Below are 22,819 nucleotides of genomic sequence, written 5' to 3' on the forward strand. Positions count from 1 at the left end.
TTATACTTGTATTTGGTGCATGTGTATATTTGTCTTCTATCCCCTACTAATATGTGACGTGTCCATAGTTTTAGTTTATATGCTTTAGTTTATATGAGTACGCTGCACGAATAGCTAATTCAGGCAGCATTTGGAGTATATTTGAGGTAGCGGGCGTCCTATGCTACTACCTCTTGCTACTATTTTCACGTCTTATATTCGAGGCTTGCTTTCTTCTTGCTTCACTACCAACATGGAGTAATGCTTCTATATTTAATCATAAAAATGTTTCTTTCTCCCATCAATGTAGGAGAACACTTCTTCCTTGAAGTGAAAGCATAAGGACCCTTTTCCCCTTCATTTGTTTCTTATATTTTCCATTCACATTTTACTAGAAACCAACAAAGTTGACTAGACTTTTATTTCAATGGAACTAGTGAGATAATCCAATGTTTCTGCTTCTACTAGACTTTTTACTTGTTTACGCCATTATGATTCTCTCTTAGCTTCTCTCAAGTTACGTAAAAGACTAATTTAAGATGAACTCTTTCTTCTTTCTTCTTATATGGGACTAATTTAAGATAAACTTTTTTATCTTCTTTTCTTCTTACATGTGATAATTGTTTGGTCATACCTATTAATATTTGACAGCTTCTAAATGCTGAAGTGGTCTAAAGATGTAGTGGCATGTAAGGGATGATAGTTTGTCCATCACTATCACTTGAAGGAGATACTACAAATACTGAAAACACACCTAATAAAGTTGGCTCAGTTAGAAACTTGGTGTTCAAGATGGAAAGGGATGGCAGAGACGAGGTAAAAATTTCTAAACGAAAAAGATCAATTTTATTCTTTAAAGGATTGAAGTAGTTGTGAAAAAGAAAAGGTGTGTTTTGAAGATAGAGGTCGTAAGATTCCATGTCTTGAGAAGTTTGGTCAGAAATGTTTACCCCAGTACTAATATTTTTGCATTATGCAAGTCGCAGTAAAATATAATGTCTACATTCGACGTTGCACTTAATTGAAATCCAATTTTGTATTTTCTTTGTCATCAAAGTTGTAAAAGAAAAGCAATATATGTGGCCTTAACTCTGTTAGCTTGAACTTTAAAATTTTAAAAAATCCACCATAGCTTGCATATCTAACATAGTAAGAATTAATTATAAGAATTAATTAACGGGGAAAAGACAGTAACGTCACTTCAAATTAAACTATTTCCATGAAAATGATAATAGAATTTAAATTTCACTTTCTAGTCATTTCAATTTACTGGCTTGTTCTATACCGTTTTACACACCTTCTATACAGTTTCTATACATATCTTATACATATAAATATTTTGTACGAAAATTATGCAGTTTTGATACACAATTTATACAATAACTGTACAATTTTTTACACGTTTTATACAACAATTCTATAATTTTCACACACTTTCTATATATTTTTTATATATATTTTATACATATACATATTTGATGGAACTATACAATTTCTATACATATATCATATAGAGATACATGTTCTATTTAACAATTATATCGTTTTTATATAATTTAATTATTTTTTCTACATAATAAAAAAAAGCAGCATATTAGATCAGTTAAAAAATTTATAGCAAAAAAAAAAAATATTTTTAAAAGGGCCGAATTGTCCAAGTTGAATACTGTATCAGTATTGTATATAGACTGTATCAGTATTGTATATAGACTATATATGAACTATGTATGCTAAAATGACACAAATTAGGAAATGACTATAAAGCGAAAACAGTATATCCGACTGGCCACTTTTTAGAAAGATTTCAAACTTGGGTTATTTATTTTAAAAAGTGTTATAGAGTGTCCTTTTTCCTCAATTAGGGGAAAGAACAGAAATGACACTTCAAATTAAACTATTTCCATGAAAATGACCATAGAATTTAAATTTCACTTTCTAGCCATTTCAATTTACTGGCTTGTTGTATACTGTTTCTACAGACCTTTTATACAGTTTCTATACATATCTTATACATATAAATATTCTGTACGAAAATTATACAGTTTTGATACACAATTTATACAATAACTGTATATTTGTCTACACGTTTTATACAACAATTATATAATTTTCATACATTTTCTATATATTTTATACATATACATATTTGATGGAACTATACAATTTCTATACATATATCTTATAGAGATACATGTTCTATTTAACAATTATATCGTTTTTATATAATTTAATTATTTTTTCTAAATAATTAAAAAAAGCAGAATATTTGATCAGTTAAAAAATTTATAGCAAAAAAAATAAAATATTTTTAAAAGAGCCGAATTGTCCAAATTGAATACTGTATCAGTATTGTATATAGACTATATCAGTATTGTATACGAACTGCATAGGCCAAAATGACTCAAATTAGGAAATGACTATAAAGCGAAAATAGTATATCCGACTAGTCACTTTTTGAAAAGTTTTCAAACTTGATCTATTTAATTTAAAAAGTGTTATAGAATATCTTTTTCCCTTAATTGAGAACACTTCCCATATGCTCCTCTTAGAGTTGTATTAACAACTAACAAGCAGGTTGGACCAAGTTTCTAGGCATTTGGTCCCAAGGGAAATTACACGCAGAACGTCAGCTAGATTGGTTTTGTTAAGAAACAATGTACTTATCAGTGTTGAAACAAAAGTATAAATAAAAAAAACTAACAAACTAAAATGAATCAGAATAGAACAAACAATATATTACTAACTTCCTTCTTTTTTTAGCTTTGTTACTTTTTCCCCATCGTTACCTCCCAAATAGGAAAAATGTTTTTTAGAAAGATTAAGGTTTCTTGAAAATTTTTACAGCAGCGATAGCAGCATCAATAACATCAGTGATAACCGTCACAACAGTATTAACTGAACATGTATTCCCTTTGAACGAGTGAGCTCCTGATTTTGTGAACTTAGCCACACAATCCAGGAAGTTCTGGTTGCACTCTAGATTTAGATAATTATCTGTTACATCAAAATTAACAAAAAAAAAAATAAGGGACAGTGATTAAAAAGAACAAATAACATGTCAGAAGAAAGAATTCAGATTTTAGAATCTGTGTTTTAATAACGAATACTACATGTTATATTATGTTCTATAATATGAGTGTGTTTAGTATGATCAATTTTTTGATGTTTGGTTGGTTTAAATGTTTTGAAAAATATTTTCTAAATCAATTTATTTTTTTCAAATTTAAGAAAAATGACTTCCAAAGTAAAGAAAACATTTTCCAGAATTCTCTTTCAACCTCACTCTCAAGATATTCATACAACTCTCAAAATCACGCATCCCTACCTCAACCCCCAATCCCCTACCACCCCATCCAAAAAACTATTTAATTTCTTACAAAAATATTTCAATCTTTTTTCTTACATCATCCCCTATCCCGTCCCCCACCCCTATCAACTCCCCTCCAAAATAAATATTTAATTTTTATTAAAAAATTTAAACTTTTTCTTACTCACCCTCACCCGACCTCCCACCCCTACCAGCCCGTCACCCAAAAAAAGAAAAAAAAAATTCAAACCTCACCCTCACTCCCCGACTCCTCCCCCACCCCCTACTAGCCGCTCCCTCACCCCCCCCCCCCTCCTCCACAGAAAAAAATTAATTTATTTTTCAAAAATAAATTCAAAACTTTTTCTTACCCTACTCCTATCACCTATACTAACCCCCCACCGCCAAAAAAGATTTAATTTTTCCAAAATTTATTTTTTGAAAAAGTTTCAAAATCTTTTTCTTACCTCACCCTTCTTACCCTATTCATTCACATTGTTTTTTAGTAAGTAAATACAAATACTTTTAGAAAATATTTTTTACTTGCATAACAAACACAAGAATATAAGTAAGATACAACTTATTTTTCTAAAAAAAAAAATATTTTATTCATCCATACCGAGCAAACCCTAAAAAAAGTATTTTTGGGGGTCTTTTCTAAAAAATATTTTCTACTCTTTAGCTAAATACTAAAATGTATTTTTAAAAAAATATTTTTTTCATTTACCAACCAAACATTAGAAAATATTTTTCACTCACCAATCAAACATAAGAGAATAAATTAAAATATAACTTATTTTCGATGAAAATATTTTTCAGAAAAATACTTTCCTTTATACCAAACACACCCACAATTACCTTTCTAATCAGCCAAATTATATTTCTTGTATTCTACTTGCTTATAAAAAGGAAAGGAACCATTGAAATTGTGTCAAAACAGGTATGTCGTGCCGCTTGCTTTGGCACAATTTCGTTGCTTTTTTTCTCACCTTCATTTTTTTTCTTCATTTTAATTTGTTTGTCTTATTTTTTAAATCTGTTATATATTTCAAAAAAATGTAAAAATGTCATAAGTTACAATAATTACAAACTTTAAAAATTTTAAAAATATAAAATATTTGGCTGACTCTCAAAATTATATCAGTGTCACTTAAATTATAATAGGAAAAAAGTATTATAAACCACAATAATTAAAAATTAAAATTATTTTTAAAATATAATTGACTATCAATGCCACAAAAGTTTGGACAAAAAGAGTAATATATATTATTTAAAAAATTATAAAATAAATTGCAATAGTTAAAAATTTAAAATATCTAAAAACATAAAAAAAAATATGATTTATTATTTAAATTCTATTTGTGTCTCATAAATTAAGACCAAAAAATAACATATATGGGCCCCTCGATCAGGGGTGGATCCGCGGTAGCGAGTGTGGGTCCCGGGAATCCACACCCACTACCGTAGGACACATAATTACATGAGAAAAATTATTAAAAGGTGGGAATCCATAACTAAATTGATGGATAGCTTAGTGGTAGGAAGGGAACCCTTGAGGTTCCATATTTCCCGGTGGAATGCAGGTGAGCCCCTGTGGGCGTTTCTTTTTTTTTCCCCCTCTTTTCTTCAGCCCATGTTTTTAATAAAGGTAAAACCTAAACCTTTTTCTTTTTGAAAACCCACAAGTTTAAAATCGTAGATCCGTCTCTGTCCTCAATCTCTAATAAGTATTGAATATAATCGTATAAATATAATTATAATATATGCAATGTATACATAAATATATATAATCACTGCATATATTTATTTTGACTAGTATCCGTAATTAATTTAGATCAATGTGCCAAAAGTGAAAACAAGACCCTTTTCACTTCTAACCATTAGAAATTATTTTTAAAACCCTTCTTGACACTTCTAACCCGGTTACCATATATAATCCTTCAAAAGCCTATTGACATATTTCTGTCTATTGCTCCTACGTGATTGTTTCTGAGGCCCAATTTCTTCTGTTTGAAGCCAGCCCATTAACTTTGTTGTCTAATGTTGGTTCACTGGTTGGATTCATAATATTACTCACTCCTTAAAAAAAAACCTTGTCCTCAAGGTTCTGAGTAGTTGAATCTTGGAGCTTCAATGGAGTAATTTGTTAATCAGGTTGTCCTCTACAATGGTTAAGCAACGAAATATGAAACACTGGGTGATTGCGAGCCTCCTCAGGTAGCTAGAGTTTATATGCCACCACCCCAATTCGCTTGAGCACCTTGTATGGGCCAAAGTATTTCCTACTCAGTTTATGTTGTTGGTTGCTTCGTAAAGACTGTTGTTTATACGGCTGTAACTTTACAAAGAGTCAGTCACCTTCTTCAAAATGATCCTCAATTCGACCCTTATCAGCATACTCTTTCATTAGATCCTGTGTCGTAGAGAGATTGAGCTTAAATAGGTCCAAAACTTCATCCCGACGCAACATATATTGCTCAGCGAGATCATCAAAAACACTGCCAAGAATGTATCGAGCTATGTTAGGAGGTTCTCTCCCATATAAAGCCTAAAAAGGTGTCAACCCAGCTGGTGTATGAAGTGTTGTATTATACAAAAATTTAGCCCATGGCAGCATAGATACCCATTCATGAGGGCTATTGGCTACAAAGCATCATAAATATTGCTCAACACATTTATTCAATGCCTCTGATTGTCTATCTATCTGTGGATGATACGTCGTGCTTATGTCCAAAATAGTTCCCTGTAATCCATTTATCTCTTTCCAGAAAGTATGCAAGAAAAGAGGGTCACGATCAGTTATGATTGTTCGCGGTGGGCCGTGAAGCTTAATCATATGAATAACAAAAGCGACAGCCACAGTTTGAGCATTAAAAGTAGATGGGAGAGGAATAAAATGTCCATACTTGGACAGTCTACAACCACAGTCATGATTGTAGCTTTCCCTTTAGAGCTCAGCAAACAAGTAATAAAGTCCATAGTTATCTCTTCAAAAACCATCTCCAGAACTGGTAATGGTTGTAACAGACCTGCTGGCAATCGATTGATGTCCTTATCACTGATAAGTCTGGCACGAAGCAATGTAAACCTTAACATCATTATGCATTGCTGGCTAATAAAAATTCGAGGCGAAACGATGAAAAGTACAAGCAACTCTAGCATGACCCCCTATATTTGAATCATGAAATTTTGAAAGTAACAATTGTTTCAAGGGAGAATCTCGTTGTATTGCCAGACGTCCTTTGTAGAAGAAGAGCCCTTTGCAAAAAGTATAGTCAGCTATGCAGCAGGTTCGCTCCCCAAACCTTGTTGAACAGACAATAATTCTGGATGGCTTTTATTCACTTCTAACAGTTCCCCAAGCCACTCATAAGTGCGTTCTGAAATAGCAAACAACTCTCCAGCATCATCAGGTGGTCTGGATAAGGCACCGGCGGCCTTAATATGCTTTCTCGGTCAGTAATATATAGTGAAATCATATCCCAGCAACTTTCTGACCGACTTTTATTGCTTCGAGGTTTGAATTACCTAATTAGTGAGGTTCTTAAGATACTGCTGATCAGTGAAAATGGTGAAACGTCGACCAAACAAGTACTGCCTTCATTTTACCACAGCTTGAGTAATTACATACATCTCACGATGGTAAGTAGAAGTCTTTTTCATTTGAGGGCTTAACTTCTGACTACATTAAGCAATTGGATATCCCTTCTGTGAAAGAATAGCGCCAATACCAACAGTGGAAGCACCAGTTTTCACGTGAAAGTCATCATCAAAGTTGGGCAAGGACAAGAAAGGGTGAAACGGAGTCAAACTTTCAATTCTTCAAAGGCCTATTGGGTTTAAGCAGTGCACAACAAGGCATCCATTTATGGTAAATCAAACAACGGACTAGCAATAATCGCAAAGTGATGAATGAATAATCTATAGTACACGACGAGGCCCAAAAAATTACGTACCTCCTTCACTGTCTTTGGTGAAGCCCACTGTTTAATAGTGGAAATTTTTTAAGGATCCACTGCCAGTCCATCCGAGGAGATCACATGGCCTAAATAATCAGTAGTGCTCTTCCCAAATTGGCATTTACTGCGTTTAGCCACCAGTTGATGTTGGAGAAATTTGAGCACCAGTTCTAGATTTTCCAAGTGTATCAACCACGATGTACTATAAATAAGAATATCATCGAAGAAGACCAGCACAAACTTGCAAAGATATGGGCAAAATACGTCATTCATGGTTGCTTGAAAGGTGGGGGAGCATTAGTTAAACCGAATGGCATAACCAAGAACTCGTAATGGCCGTCATAGGTCCTGAACGCAGTCTTCGGGACATCAACAGGACAAACTCTGATTTGATGATAACCAGACAGTAAGTCCATCTTGGAGAAAAATTGAGCCCCATAAAGTTCATTAAATAGCTCATCAATAGAAAGAATCGAAAACCTATCTCGCGCAGTGATAGCATTAAGAGCTCGATAATTGACACAAAAATGCCACGAGATATCTTTCTTGCAAACTAATAACATGGGTGATGAAAATGGACTTGTACTAGGTTGGATAATTCTATCCCTTAACATATCTAAAACTAATTGCTCCATAATTTTTTTTTAGAAATGTGGATAATGATAGGGCTTAATATTGAAAGACCCATCATTGGAAGTGAGGTGAATGGCATGATCCGTAGCCCGAACAGGAGGCAACCCTTGTGGTTTGTTAAAAACTCCAAAACATGAATTCAATAATGCCCTTAAGTCAGGGAGTATATCATTATCCTTCTCAATCATAGTGCCCTCGTGCACCAGGAAAAGGCAAAAACATGAAGCAACTGCATCGGTGGCCGAATAGTGGCGTAGTGTTTTCAATGAAGCCAGTTGAAGATCATCCGATGAGTCACCTACCCATTGCACCTGCTTTATATCCAAATAGAATTCCATATGATGTTTGGAATAGTTTGTAAGAATAGGTCCAAGAGTGGCCAGCCAAGCCCCTCCAAGCACCACATCTGCTCCATGAAAGCCCAATACATGCAAGTCCATAGCGAGGTCTGTCTCTTGGACTAAGAATCGCACATCTATAATCACCCCTTCACACTGAAGATATTGTCCATTACTCACAACTACTGTAAAATTAGTAATGGGTGTAATTGTAAGATTTAGGAACTTAGCAGCTCGAGTTTGAATGAAATTATGTATACTTCCCCCATCAACCAAAATAGTGATCGGAGACCCCTGTACATGCCCTTTGAAACATAAAATAGTAGGAGAATGGACTCCAGCTAAGGCATGGTATGAAATCGTGGATTGAGCTTGCAATTCCAAGCATTGGAGCTCCTCAGTTAACAAATCCTCCATGGTGGCATCATCTAATGCCGGACTCAAGGGGTCTGAATCATCTTCAAGTAGAAGGGTTTGAGTCAGATTCATGAACCAATGATTAGCCACATATTTCTCATCACAATAATAGCACAATCCTTTTTTTTAATAATATTGCATCTCAACTGGAGACAAATGCTTGATAGGAAACTTGACAGAGGGAACGCCTGAGTTTCTAGAGGGTGCTAGAGATCGAGACTGAGAGCTGGGTAGTAGAGGTTGGGTCCTAGCAAAAAATGGTTGCATCGGCCCTTTTTTTAGATTAAGACGCTGCTCATGGGTATGGGCCAAGGAAATAGCCTCATCAAGAGTGTTGGATTTATGAACCAACACATTAGTTTTGATAACCAAACGAAGCCCAGATACAAATAACTTGACCATCAACGTGTTTGGTTTATCCTCAGTCTCATTAGCGATAGCTTCAAACCTAGCCTGATAGTCGGCGACGGAGAAAGTTTGACAAAGTTTCGTTAGCCGGCCTTCTGGATCTTCCAATTCCCTTTTTCAAAATTGAATGAGTATCTTAGACGCAAAATGAGGCCAATTAACCAACTGTTTATTTCGGAAGAGACAGCGATACCATTCAAGAGCGGTCCCATTCGAATAAAAAGAAGCCATGGATAATTGTTGCTCTGGGATGATAGAGTAAAATGTAAAATCCCGCTCAACTTGAAATACCCAGGCATCCGGGTGTTCTCCATAAAACCTACTCAGCTCTACAGATGCTAGTTTGTATCGGAGCATAACTAAGTTACCGCCGTCAGTGCGGGAAGACAGAACAACTTCGCCCTATTTCGAGCGAGAGGATTCTACCAATGGAGCTTTCAGCTGAGAACCAATCGACGACACTTGATCAAGAACCTCTTGCATTAATTTTTGCTAACCGTCGACCACCAATCAAAGTTCTGACATCTCCCGGGCCATGCCCGTTTGTGCCTCTTTAAGCTGCTTGAGTCGAGTATCCACCATTAGAATAGAACAATGAAAGCACCAATGCAATAAATTGAACTCTCAATAACAAGTAACACAGGTGAATTTTATTGAAACGAAAGCAAAGGTGAACGTTACTAACTTATATAGTTACTATTGCTAGAAGAAGAGGGAACGATTAGAAGGGTTACAGGGAGAAAGAAAGGCGAGGACACAAGAATATGCTGCAAAACAATACGATGATGCCCTACTTCTATCGTAGATACTGTCGAATATACTATAGTATTTCCCTATAAACCAATGAACTATTGACACGTGCCTTATCCTGGTTGCCATATATAATCCTTCAAAAGCCTATTAACATGTTTCTGCCTATTGCTCCTACGTGGCTGCTTTTCAGGCCCAATTTCTTCAATTTGAATAGCCAATCCATTTACTTTATTGTCTAATATTGGTTCACTGATTGGGTTGATAACATGGTCAAGGGGTATGGAGTGGGATGCGGCATTGGATGGGTAAAAAAGGGATAATAAACTTGGAGTCACTTGTTTTTTTTACTTTTGTTAATAACGTCATTTTAAGAAACTTGTTTCCTACAAAAAGTATCTTTTAATATATTTTGACCAATTAAACATGAAAAAATTAAAAACTATTTTCTCCCATGCCAAACAAAAATCTTGTATATGTATGAAATTGAATTTCTTACTAAGAGCTAGAGAGTGTAAAGAAACACAAAAGAGAAACGTGAATAATGCTTGTGCAGCGTCCGTTGCGTTTTTCACCATTAGTCTATGGAATAGCAAAATGTTGCAAACATAAAATTTATACTACTCTTGTTTCCTTTGTCTTTTTATCCTATTAAAAAATTACTTTATTTTATACTTTATGTTCAAATGGACTTTTTAAATGGTCACTCAGCTATAAGTTATTATTACAGAAATTAAAAAAAATCTTAATTTTAATTTTCTCCAACAAGTAAGTCTAATTACACTTATTAGTTGAGTAATGTCTCTGAGAAATCAAGTACTCCTTCATGTTCACCAGATAAATTTAAAACCATCTGCCTTTCTCATTTTGAAATGATTGATAGAAGATGACAGGGCAAAGGATTCTACGCTAATTTTTTTAATTTTCTAAATCAAGGATTTATCAAAAACAATCTTTTACCTTCTTAAGGTAAAGACAATTAAAGTCTTCACACACCATCTTTCTCATACCACACTTACGGATTATACTGAATTTATTGTTAAGTTATTTGTTGTTGCACATAATTTTTATAATTAAAAAATACATTTCTAATAAGGTAATTATAATAGCACAAATTAAGTGAAATGATCAGATGAACATTTCTACTTATCTTTTTGTTATCTAACCCTTTTACCCAATTAAATCATAATATTTTAAACCTTCATATGTGACATTAAATTGGTGAGCAGAAAAAAAATGTGTTTGCACACATTTTTTAGCAAGTGAATCAAATATTGTACATTTTAAAATATTTTAAAAAATAAAAAATAATAATTTTTTTAAAAAGATCCCTAAATCCCAAAATCCTACACTTTCTTCTTCATCACTCCTCCCCGTCCCGCCCCCCACCCCTACGCCACCCCACCACCAAATCCAGCAACCATTCCCCTACCCCTCCCCTGTCCCTCACACCCTACCCAGCACCACCACTACCATATCCACATACAGCCAACCATTCCCCTCCTGCCTCCCTCGTCCCTCACCCCCACCCAACACCACCACCACATCCCGCCAACAATTCCCCTCCCCTTCTCTCCCCTCCCCTCGTCCCCCACCCCCAACCCGCAAACAAAAATCCACTTCGACATCCCTTCCCCCTCCAAATAAATTCTCAACTCCAATATCAACTTCTATAACACAATCATCTATTTTCTTTGTAAAATATATATTTTTCATGAAAATAGATATACATATAGAAAATAAATATTTTTAAAATGGAATCAACAGATAAAAATTTTATTTATTAATTGTTTTGATTATAAGATTATTGCAACAATTATTTGATTAATTTTTTTAAAAATTAATGACGGATGTATTTAAGTTATTTGGTTGAGAAAGTATATATTGTGAGGGGTGGAAAGGATGTTCTTGGGTTGAGGGTAAAGAGACGGAGATGACAAGAATGTGGAGGTACAGGGCGGAGTTTCTTTTTTTTTTTTTTTGGATGAGAAAAGGGTTTAAAATATTATGTTTTGATGGATTTAAGGGTTTAAATGATCACATAACAAAAGGTAGGTAAAAGTGTCCACATTATAAATACAGACAAATACAAGTGTACATCTGATCACTTCGCCCACTAATTATAGTAACCTAAAATAGTGTACACTCTGTGAAACCTGAAGTAAATAACTTACTTCCTTTATGTTGTATACAAAGATCATGCGTCATACAGCAAGCATCAAGTCCATCGCATGGTTGTTCCCCTGGGCATCCACTATACATAATTCCACAGTACTTCCCATATCTTAGAAGTGGAGGAACTGCATGCGCCAGCAAAATTAATTGTATTTTTTAATTATAGAATTTATACAGTTAAATATTTATGGCCAAAAGTAGATGTTTTAAACATGGTTAAGTGTGTACCTATACAGAACTTTGATTCACATGTTCTACTGCATTCCTTTTCCTAAAAAGAATTGAGTTAAGAAGTAAAAGTAAAAAATAAAAGAAAGAAAGGGTGAAGTTTGTGAACAATTATTAACATGAAATAGGTATATAAGCTGGATGGATAACATTATGTCACCCTTAACCAGAAGTCTCGAGTTCAAGCCCTTGGAAAACATGGAGCGCACCACTCTAATGAGCTTTACGGGGGCACGAATCCAAATTAGTCGGATCACTGAGTTGTGAATAAACTACATGATTATAAAAAAAAAACATGAAATGAGATCATAGAAGGAATGATTTACCAAGGAGAGGCCAGCGTTAGTTTCAATGCCAATGTTAAGTGCGTGAATTGAAATTGGAGAATTAATACAGAAGGCAATGATGGAAAATGCAAGAAGTTGTAGAGATAACTTCAATGATTGCAGAGAGGCCATTGAATTAAGAAGAAAGAAAGAGAGCACTGAAATTCTTATAAGAGAAGCTTTTGTTTTACTTAAAGGCTCTGATTTATAGAGAGAAATGATTGGTGACAAAACTAAAATATGTGTATAGAAACTGAAGCCTTTCTGGCAGGGTAGATGAGATGAGGTGCTGTTCGAATGGATCAAAGCTTGTGGTTAGGGTGGGATGGATTTGTCGTGTAACGGCTCGTGACATGTTTTTTGGCGCATTTGGACATGTTGGAAACACTATCAATTTCTTTTGTTTTTTAACAGTGAGCAGACTGTGAACCTCAATTATTCGATTGAATATTTACTATGCCAGCACACGTATAAGACATTGTTTTCACCATAATTTATTCATATAATAAGAAATTATGTAATACTCCGTCGTTCTTTATTACTAGTCACAATTTTTTTTTTATTGTTAAACGATATAAATTTTGATCAACATTTTAAGATATAACCTTTCATTATATTGATTTAAGAAAAATTACAATTTAATTATAATATTTTTTTGTATATTTTTTGAAAATTTTAATTTTACTTTTAAAATATTAAATTTATCTAATCTATTTTAGACAAATTTACTCTTGAGAAGCAAAAAATAACAACTAATTTAAAATAAAACGACTACTTTTTTATATTTATTTGAATTTAATACTCAGTGATTGATCATATTAATTAATATTTACTCATTCATCGACCTAAATCTTCCTCCCTTCATTTTTACTTATTCACCTTTGACTTGACTCATAAAATTATGCTACTAAGGTGCTAACAGGCATGGCTATGCACCACAAAAAAAAGTGTATTTTGCGGAGGTTATATTTACATATTGAGGAGGTTGGAAACCCCCATTATTTGACAGTGCGGCGGTTTTCAAAACCCCTGCAATTACGAGCGTCGCAATCATTTTGCGGAGGTTTGTTATATACCGCCACAATCACTTAACGGCAGTTAAATAGCGGCGATTTTAACCCCTACAATATGTAAACTAGAAAAACAGTATATTTTGACCCCCACAATTCACTTGATATTTTTTAAAAAAGAAAGATTATACTGTTCATGATCAATATTTAAATTTAAATTTTATTTAATAGATTTCATATTATATCATTCACTGTTGGACAAAAAAAAATACATCTTAATAATAACAAAAATCAAAATATATTAGATCATAAACATTTACCACAAAAATATTATCATTAGTCTTAAAAACTAATTTAAACACAAAATACTGCTCCAGCAACGATTCAATAACATTGTCATAATTACTAATACGATTACAAATTTCAATGATCATCGCTAGAATAACTATCACCGGATGATCTTCCATTCACATCCGAAAAAGATCCACTAGAGACACCACTGGAGCTTAGTTTTATCACCTTCACCTATAATCTGAATATATTATATCAAAAGATTCAAATTGAGAACAATATTAAGCAATACAACCTTGTTAGTATAACAAAAAGGATTCCATAGCGGACTCAAATTGGTAAAGCAGTGAATGTAAAGAAAAAGTATATCAGAAGTAGCCAAAAGCATTCCATACTGGACTCAAATTGCTAAAGAAGTAAATGTAAAGAAAACATAAAATTTCACGCTTTTTATTTACATTTATACACAAATTTCGTAACTTCAAATGCAGTTGTAGTTAGTTTAAAATATCCAAATTACCTGGTTAAACATTAGTTTGATAATTTCTTCTAGTTTTTCTTGCTCTAATAGTAAAGTACTGTCACATAGTTTAGACAACGGGAGCATGTAAGGTTCGAAACCTCATGTTAACATTCATGTATAACAAATGATAAGTGGGAAGGATTAGAAAGCACACATTTTTGCTGGTGCAAATCTGACGAGCATGTTCTAAAATGGCATGTGTGATCTGCTTTTGATGTGTGTCTATCGCGGCAGTGAATGTAGGCACCTCAATGTCAGCTGTTAATGTTCAAGTGAGACAACTTAATTGCATTAATGATGACTACATTGATATAATGAAGAATTAAAAAAATAGAAACTAAATGTCATAGTAATATGACAATAAAGAAAACCATATCGATAATTGAGATTATGTAAACCTTTACTATATAGCTTTTTGAGACTGTTTGCAATATCAAAAGTACAAAAGAAACTTTAAAGCACAACCTAGATTTCTTTTCAAAGTTAATATATTTCTTTAGTTCACTAACAATATTCAATTGTTGTCTACGTTGCTTGGACGCTTCAAAAGTGTCGATGGGTACGTGTCGGATTCTCCAAAAGCAGTGTATTTTTTAAGAATCCACCACAGGTGCGGTATCAAAAGTGAAGAGTCCGCGCAACTTAGGTGGTTGTTACTTGTTAGATATTATGTTGCGGTGAGTAGATAGCGTGAAGGGACAATGGAAAAAACCTGTATAGACTTCATAGAAAAATGGCCTAAATCTGCAAACATTGCTTCTGCTCCTGCAAAGATGTAAATAGCATGGGTTTTATAACTGAGCAGCATATTTGTATTCACCTTTACAAAGGTTCTACAGATGAATTTTTCCATATATACATATTTAACATAACTGTAACATTACATTGCAAATTGAGTTGGATCTATGAATGTAAGCATTTGAATGAGTATTAGGGTAAAAGACAAATAAATTAATGTGTCCTGTATTAGATGTATGTCGGTACTCTATAGAAGAAGAGATTTTAGGCAACTTTTGGTTACGGATGTATGAATCAACAACTTTTCATTATGCATACAGAAGTAGAGACATAACTCATTACACGTTTGCAAACACATTCATTGTAGGTCAGATCTTTATGTATGCCAAATTCTTTTCAACTTTATTGCAAATGAAACAACAAAGTTAACTTGACGTACCTGTGATGCAGAATTACCCATAGAACTCTGCATGTAAAGACTATCGTATTTCAGTAATTTCGAGCTGCAAGGAACGGATGCTTGGTACTGGAACGGCAAAGAATTAGCTAAAAATTGGATGTAAGTTCTTATCTACATATCCCATATAGCAATTATCAAGGGAGAACAAAGCCACCTTCACCACATTTAGCAAAAATTGTTAAACCAGAAGCCTGCTCTACTTTACTACAAAATAAGAAGCAAATGAAAATTTAGCCGGCTAGAAACATCTATAAGTCCACAACGGAAAGTACCATTTTCAGATTATTATAGATTTATAGGGTAGTACATACTCAGATCCTGCGAGGATTGATAAATTAGAGTTGTCCTGTACTATCAAGAACCTGTTCTCCCGTACCCTGCCTTATTGGACAGAATCGAAAAAGCTCAGAGCTGAATTTCTATAAGAAATCCCAGCATACAATATTGTAATCACCAAATCAGCAGAAAACTTGCACCCTGAAACAAATCTAGATTCAACGGTACGGGAAACGGGGGAAGTAACTAAAAGGAGAAGAAAGAGAACACGATATCAATGAAGAATATATATCATGTCCACTGATACTTTTGCATCTTACTAATGTCATAAAGATGCTCATATCATGGGAACTGGCATCTATATCAATAGAATAAAATAGAAGTTCTGAGACACGAACGAACATTAATACATATAAAGAACTGGTGGTAAGGTATGAAGCCGGTAAGGTATGAAGCCGTCGTTATCATTGTTTACTCAAGTAATATCAATATGTAGTCACTTAAAAGCACGAAACACAAAAGAAAAAAACTAACTGAGGGTATGAAATGCAACTAACATGACTTGACATGCTGAAGAATGAGGCATGTAAATCAAGTTACATTAACATGGGAAAGTAAAATCTATCTTAACGAATAGCAAGGAACAAATCAAGATTTTTACCTTTAAAAAATAGCTAAAAAAGAAGAAAACAGTAAAGAGCAAAGCAAGGGAACTGCCATTCAACGCTAATGATGTTGACGATGCTTTAGCCACTTTCAATTCCTTCAAAGTCATCATCCGCTCAATCCATGCTCGTTGAATCTCAGCGAGTTCTGCAATCTCTTTAATCAATTTCTGGTCAGCAGCATCCAATGACAATCCTCTGGGAGGTCTAGGAGGCTTCTTAGCACTCGTGGATTAACGTTTTTCTTTGCTTGTTTTCTTCTCTACTAAACTTGCCTTGTCTATAAACACTCTAACACTCCCCCAAGTAACCTCATCGCCGTCCTTTATATTGCTGTTTATATTCGATCCATTTTCAGCTTTCAATAATTCTTCAACATCACCATTACAGACACTAGTGAAAATTACATCCCTGCTTTCGTGTCCAAATGAGTATTAGTACCTCTGACTTCTCCACTCGTGCTACTACAGCTCTCAAGATCAATCTCAAAATCTCTCTCTCTAGATAAGATATGATCCATAAAAACTTCGCTCGACCAATCTCAATCTCGTTTTACTTGAATTAAACCAAACTCATTAATCGAAGGATGCAACCAGCTATATCTGCTATCTGCTTCAAAACACCATCTGAAGTGCATAAAAAGAAAAGCAAATTTTCGCAAACGGTGTTAAAATTCGAAGGTTACAACAACAGTACCAGTCAAACAGTATCCTATTTATGAGCTTCTACTGCTGAAATAGGGCAAGGGTATCACTTATTTGATGCTATTTCTTTTTATGCATAATACATAAACAAACACTAAAATTTGGCCTCAACTGACAAGCAAACTTACCATTTTGAGTATGCACGTCTAGGAAGCAACAAGGATGACGCAGTCATTTAAGAATCATATTCTGTTTTTCTTTGTTTTCAAAGTCTAGAGATCAAGGGAAATAGTACCTGTTTTAACCAGGAATTACATAAAAATTCAACGAGAGTTCTGATTTTGAGTGGCTAGCAACATTATATAAATAAAGCGAGCGCTGATATGTGTCAATTTCACTTCTATAATTATTTCTATCAAACCTAGCACTTAAAAGAACTTTCACAATGGGAACAGAATGCAAGACATACCAGCATCTTATTTTTGACATTGAAGAACCCATCAGCATTAGCTACAACACTCGGTCTTGATGCTCCAACAGCCATTATAGCACCCTGAAGTCTGAACATCATTCAGTTTTGAAGTTCGTGTTATTTCCTAACAAAACTGAATTGTATAGGAAACAGAAAACAGCTATATCCAATCCCTCACCTGGCCAGGAGGAAGAATAACATCAAATCAGTCCACACCAAACATTCCCAAGTTAGATAACGTGAGAGTCCCTGAATTGGTTAGCCATAACGTGTGACGTGTCAAAGGACTCCCTTAAGATAGCTTAGAAATCTAGGTACAAATTCAACAAAAATAAACTGAGCTAGTAATAACAGTAACCTGAATTGTACTCATCTGGTTGAAGTTGCTTAGCCTTAGCCTTCTCTACTAGTTCCTTCCACTTTTGAGACAACAGATACAAATCCAACTACACCAACGTAAGATAACAATAAGCACTACCTCTAAGTTAACAGCTTTTGCGAAACCAGTAACAATTTAAACCAACCAATCACACTAGATGCTACTTAAATGACACTACCTTGCAGAAAGCAAACCCATATCAGGGTTCAAGTAACAAATATATCACAGATGGTGGAATAAATCGCAAGATTCTGAATTTAAATGTTGCAATACTAACAATTTCTCTGTGTAGGTCAAGTTCCCAAGAATTGAAGGAATTGTTCCACTCAACATATTTCAACTCAAGTCCGTGGGTGCCAAAGTGTCAGAAAAGCTTAAATAACAGATGAATAAATACAATCACCGGAGAACAGCTACCTCTGGAGAAATACAATCGCCGGAGAGAGGTCGGGCCGTGTCGCTGAATGCTGGTGTCGTCGGAGAACAGCTACCGCCGGAGTGAGGCCGGATCGGGTCGGGTCAGTTGTCATGGTGCAGTCGAGGGTTTTGAGAGAAAGAGGGCTTTTGAGGTTGTAGCGTGAGATTGTTTGCCCTTTCGAGAAAAAGGGTTTTGAGAGAAAGACGCTGCTGTTGGTAAAAAGGATTTTGAGAAAAGAGGCACTTTTGAGAAAATAGGATTCTCGGGTTTATTTACTGAGTTCGCGGTTTTTTTTTAAGTATAGCGGGGTTTCAACCGTCCTAAAAATATTCGGAGTTTATTTTTAATACTAGTGGAAATTTTAATCGCCGCAATTATAATTAAAATAGCAAGGGTATATAAATTTCCGCAATTTGATATATTAGTGGAGATTAATACCAACCCCCACAATAAAACCTCCACAAAATATACTTTTTTTTTTAGTGATGGAAGCTCTTATGAGCAGAAATAGAGAAACCGAAATCGGAAACTGAAAATGTATTATTACTTATCTCCGGTTTAGCTAATCATCTATATATAGATAAGTACATTGCCTCTAGAATAGTCTAGAAGTTTCTTAGCTCAATCACACTATATATGCCAGATACATGTCAGCTCACATTCGACTAACTAATTATAGTAACTAACTTCTAAGCATAGTAATTCAATGTAACAATAAAAACTGAAAATACAACTAACTAACTGAACTAACTACCAACTACTAATTAGTTTTCCAATACTCTCCCTCAAGATAAAGGGTGCAAAATATTGAGCACACCAAGCTTGCTTAACAAATGAGAGTGTTGATCATGCCCCAAGCCTTTAGCCTAGATATCTGCGACCTGATTCTGTGTAGACACATATAAAGTCTACACCAGACCACTCTTTATCTTATCCCTTATGAAGTGACATGCAATTTTAATATGTTTGGTCCTCTCATGAAAGATAGGATTAGCAGCAAGTTGTATGATTGATTTACTATTACTAAACAAGGTGATTGGATTAGGGACTAGCACATTTCAACTCTGCAAACAATCTTTCTAGCCAAGTTAGTTTTGCAGTAGCTGAAGACATCCTTCTACATTCAGCCTCAGCTAAACTTCTTGAAATAGTATGTTGCGTCTTAGATTTCCAAGACACTAAAAAGCCTCCAAATTACACCACATATCCAGTCACAGACCATCTTATATTAGGGAATGCAACCCAATCTGAATCACACCAACAAACTAGGTTTGTGTTAGGCTGTGACTTCAACCAAATGCCCTGACTTACAGAGCCCTTTATGTACCTGACTACCCTGTGCAACTTCTAAATGAGATTTCTTTTGCATTTAGATGAACTGACTTAAAGTTTGTACAACATAGCTAATGTTTGGCCTGGTGATGGTAGCATACATGAGTTTATCAATTAATCTCTAATAGGAAGTTGCGTCTTTCAAAACAACATCACCAGTGAGGCCTGTGACTTTATCATAGTCTACTGATGTCAACCTGGTATTAAATTCTAGTGGTGTTGAAGCTGGTTTTGTACCAGCTAAACCAAACTCTGAAATTAGTTTAAGAAAATATTTTATCTAATTTAAGACAACCCCTTGGGGTGATCTCAACACTTCTATACACAAAAAATATTTAAGTTTCCCAAAATCTTTGAGCCTGAATTATTTGTGTAGGACTTCTTTAGCTTTATAGGTCATAGCCTCATTATCTCGAATAATCAATAAATCATCCACATAAACCAACACTATCACCATTCCTATTAGCTTCTTCAGTGTAAACAAAGTGTAATCATGAGCACTCTGATGAAATCCTGCAGTTATGAGTGCTATGGTGAGTTTAATATTCCATTGCCTAGAGGCTTGTTTAAGTCCATATAATGACTTAAGCAAACTACACACTTTATGATTTCCTTTCTGCTGAAAACCTTCAGGCATCTTCATATACTCTTCCTCATCCAAATCTCCTTGTAGGAAAGCATTATAGACATCCATTTGATACAAAGACCATTATTTTGACACAGCAAGAGCAATGACATATCTGACAGTGACCATTTTTGCTACAGGTGAAAAAGTGTCATGGTAATCCAAACCCTCCTGTTGGTTATAACCCTTGGCTACCAGCCTTTACTTAATTCTTTCAACCTCACCATATGCATTGTACTTTATCTTATATACCCATTTATAGCCAATAACATTCTTACCAGGGGGTAAGTCAACTACCTCCCAAGTGTTGTTATCTTCATATGCCTGGATCTCCAACTTCATAGCTTGAATCCATCTATCACCTAATACAACTTGACTTAAAAATTATGGCTTTATTAATTGTGAAAAACTACTCACATATTACTGATATCTAGGAGTGGTATGTTTGTATCATAAGTAGTTTGCAATGGGATATCTAGTGCCTTTCCTTTTCCTAGGCACAGTATAGTCCTTCGTACAAATAGGTTCCTTGGTCATTCTAGGTTCCTTCTAGGTTGACAGGACACGGGATCTATATTGTCTAAATGTGAGGACACTGGATCCAATATTGGAGCATCTGAAGGTTCAAGTTCGTCTTCTAGTGTAATACCCCAGTTTTTTGCCTCTGAAAATTCTCTTGACTTTGAGCTTACTGCCTAAATTACGACTCACCTAATGAGTCGTAAGGTGTCTATGCAGGTCATAGGACCCAAATCATAGTCTGACCAGTAAGGTTTTCTATGTTATTATCTTGATTATGATTCATACCTAACGAGTTGTAAAGACTCATTATGAGTCGTAGTGTCCCAATCGTAGGGTAAACAGTGAAGATTATCCTTTTTCCTGCCTTGGTAACAGTTAGACTGACCAAGTTATATGACTGAGTATGGTACGACTGTGTATGCCCTTTGGTTCAGCCTAGGTTATCAGTCCAGGTGATGACTCGTACAAAATCTTAACGATTCATTGAGTGACTCGTAGCGACTGGGCAGTAAATTTTATGCATTTTAAGTAAGGGTGTTTTGGTCAATTCTCTCTTTATCCACTTAGACCCCACGTCCATAAAACACCAAAAAAGGTTATTTTGATCCCTTATCAAATCAAATACATACTATACTCTCTTCTCTCTCAAATCTCTAAGTCAAGAATACTAAGGTTTTCAAGAGTTTGGCAATTAGAGCTTCTAAGAGGTGATTTTCCTCAATATTTGTGCTTCTTTCATGGATGTTACTCTTCCCCAAAGATTATTTTATTGAAAGCATGTATTTAAATTGTTGTTCATATGATTTAATTGTGGTTTATGAATATGGGCTGAGGGTTTTGGAATGAATGTTTCTTGAATTGGATTTTCATGATTTTATATGCATTGCTTATTCTTTATCAATGGTTTTTAAACCAAGTTAATGAACAAAGAGGGTCGAGGTATTCTCTTAAGTAATGGAATTGATATGGCATAATGATAAGCTTATAAGCATAAGGGTATGACGATACCTATGGTGTGCCTTAATGAATTATTCCTTTATTAAATGGATGGGTTATGTGAAATTGTTTCAAATTAGGCGTAGCTACCCGTGAAGGTATGCGTCTCGAAAGACTGATACTGGAAACTTATGTTTCCAGGCGTAAGGGTTGGTCTTGATGACCGTGTGCATGATTCACACTATTGATATATTTGTATCCTGGATTGATGTGGGTTGGGGTATTCCCTTGTCTTCCTTAGATATCTCTGGTTCATGCGGCTAACATGCACTCAGCCCCATTCAGCAGGGAAAGCTGAACCCATATAACCCGTGGGTTTCTTTTTATGACAGTTAAGCCACATAGTCAAGGCTAATGTTTTACTTTCATGCTAAACCATGTTCCATATCCCATTATGTTATATTTATATATATACATATGCACACTGTGTGCATATAGATTTTTTTGTGAATTTACTTGGAATTACTTTATCCTTTCCTTGAGTTATATACTAGCACTTACCCTACTAACCGTCTTCGGACATTGTATCCCCATGCGATGCAGGAACCAGAGACACTTCTCCTTTTCCTACACAATGATAGATTTCTACATTGTAGTTATCATATTTAAAGTGGTGAGCTTTCATTTTTTGAAAGGGCTATCATTTTAAATTCCTATTTTATTTACGTTATAGACTTATTTTTGGCTATCACTGGGGGCATGTCCCGACCTAGGTTGATGGATATTTCGTGAAGGCTTTGTGGATAATTGTGGACTTGGTATGTTTTGTGGAATTCTTAGAACCTTGTTATGGTTGCTTATCTTATTCATGTTTATCTTGTTATATGTTTGAAATTCTTTTGTTGCTATAGATATATGATGTTTTATAAACTAGGAGAAAGGGGTGGTCTCCAGTCTTTGACAGACTTGAGATACCACTCACGGCCAGGCCTGGTTTGGGTCGTGACA

The 22,819-nt window shown here is 34.7% G+C and overlaps 1 protein-coding gene and 1 long non-coding RNA gene across 10 annotated transcripts; both read right to left on the reverse strand.

Annotated features, from left to right (window-relative positions):
* Positions 1–2,689: 2,689 nt before the first annotated feature.
* LOC107877999 (phospholipase A2-alpha) lies at positions 2,690–12,819 on the reverse strand. Its single transcript, XM_016724836.2, has 4 exons — positions 12,521–12,819; positions 12,195–12,237; positions 11,966–12,091; positions 2,690–2,973 (listed from the first exon to the last, which is right to left on the reverse strand). Exons 1-4 carry the CDS (start codon positions 12,650–12,652, stop codon positions 2,798–2,800), a joined length of 477 nt encoding a protein of 158 aa, XP_016580322.1. The 5' UTR covers positions 12,653–12,819; the 3' UTR covers positions 2,690–2,797.
* Positions 12,820–13,809: 990 nt separating this feature from the next.
* On the reverse strand, positions 13,810–18,661 carry LOC107877998. 9 transcript variants are annotated; one of them, XR_007042853.1, is made up of 11 exons: positions 18,396–18,657; positions 17,958–18,045; positions 17,778–17,848; positions 17,597–17,687; positions 17,316–17,422; positions 16,480–17,109; positions 15,854–16,019; positions 15,522–15,746; positions 15,057–15,109; positions 14,499–14,602; positions 13,810–14,062 (listed from the first exon to the last, which is right to left on the reverse strand). It is a non-coding gene; the product is annotated as an uncharacterized LOC107877998 (long non-coding RNA). The 9 variants fall into 9 exon arrangements; XR_007042852.1 differs by adding an exon at positions 14,342–14,399 and having other exon boundaries at positions 15,522–17,109; positions 17,597–17,680; XR_001676671.2 differs by adding an exon at positions 14,342–14,399 and having other exon boundaries at positions 15,522–17,109.
* Positions 18,662–22,819: the final 4,158 nt, after the last annotated feature.

Source organism: Capsicum annuum, chromosome 7 (assembly GCF_002878395.1).
Source record: "Capsicum annuum cultivar UCD-10X-F1 chromosome 7, UCD10Xv1.1, whole genome shotgun sequence".
In the NCBI taxonomy this organism is placed as follows: domain Eukaryota; kingdom Viridiplantae; phylum Streptophyta; class Magnoliopsida; order Solanales; family Solanaceae; genus Capsicum; species Capsicum annuum.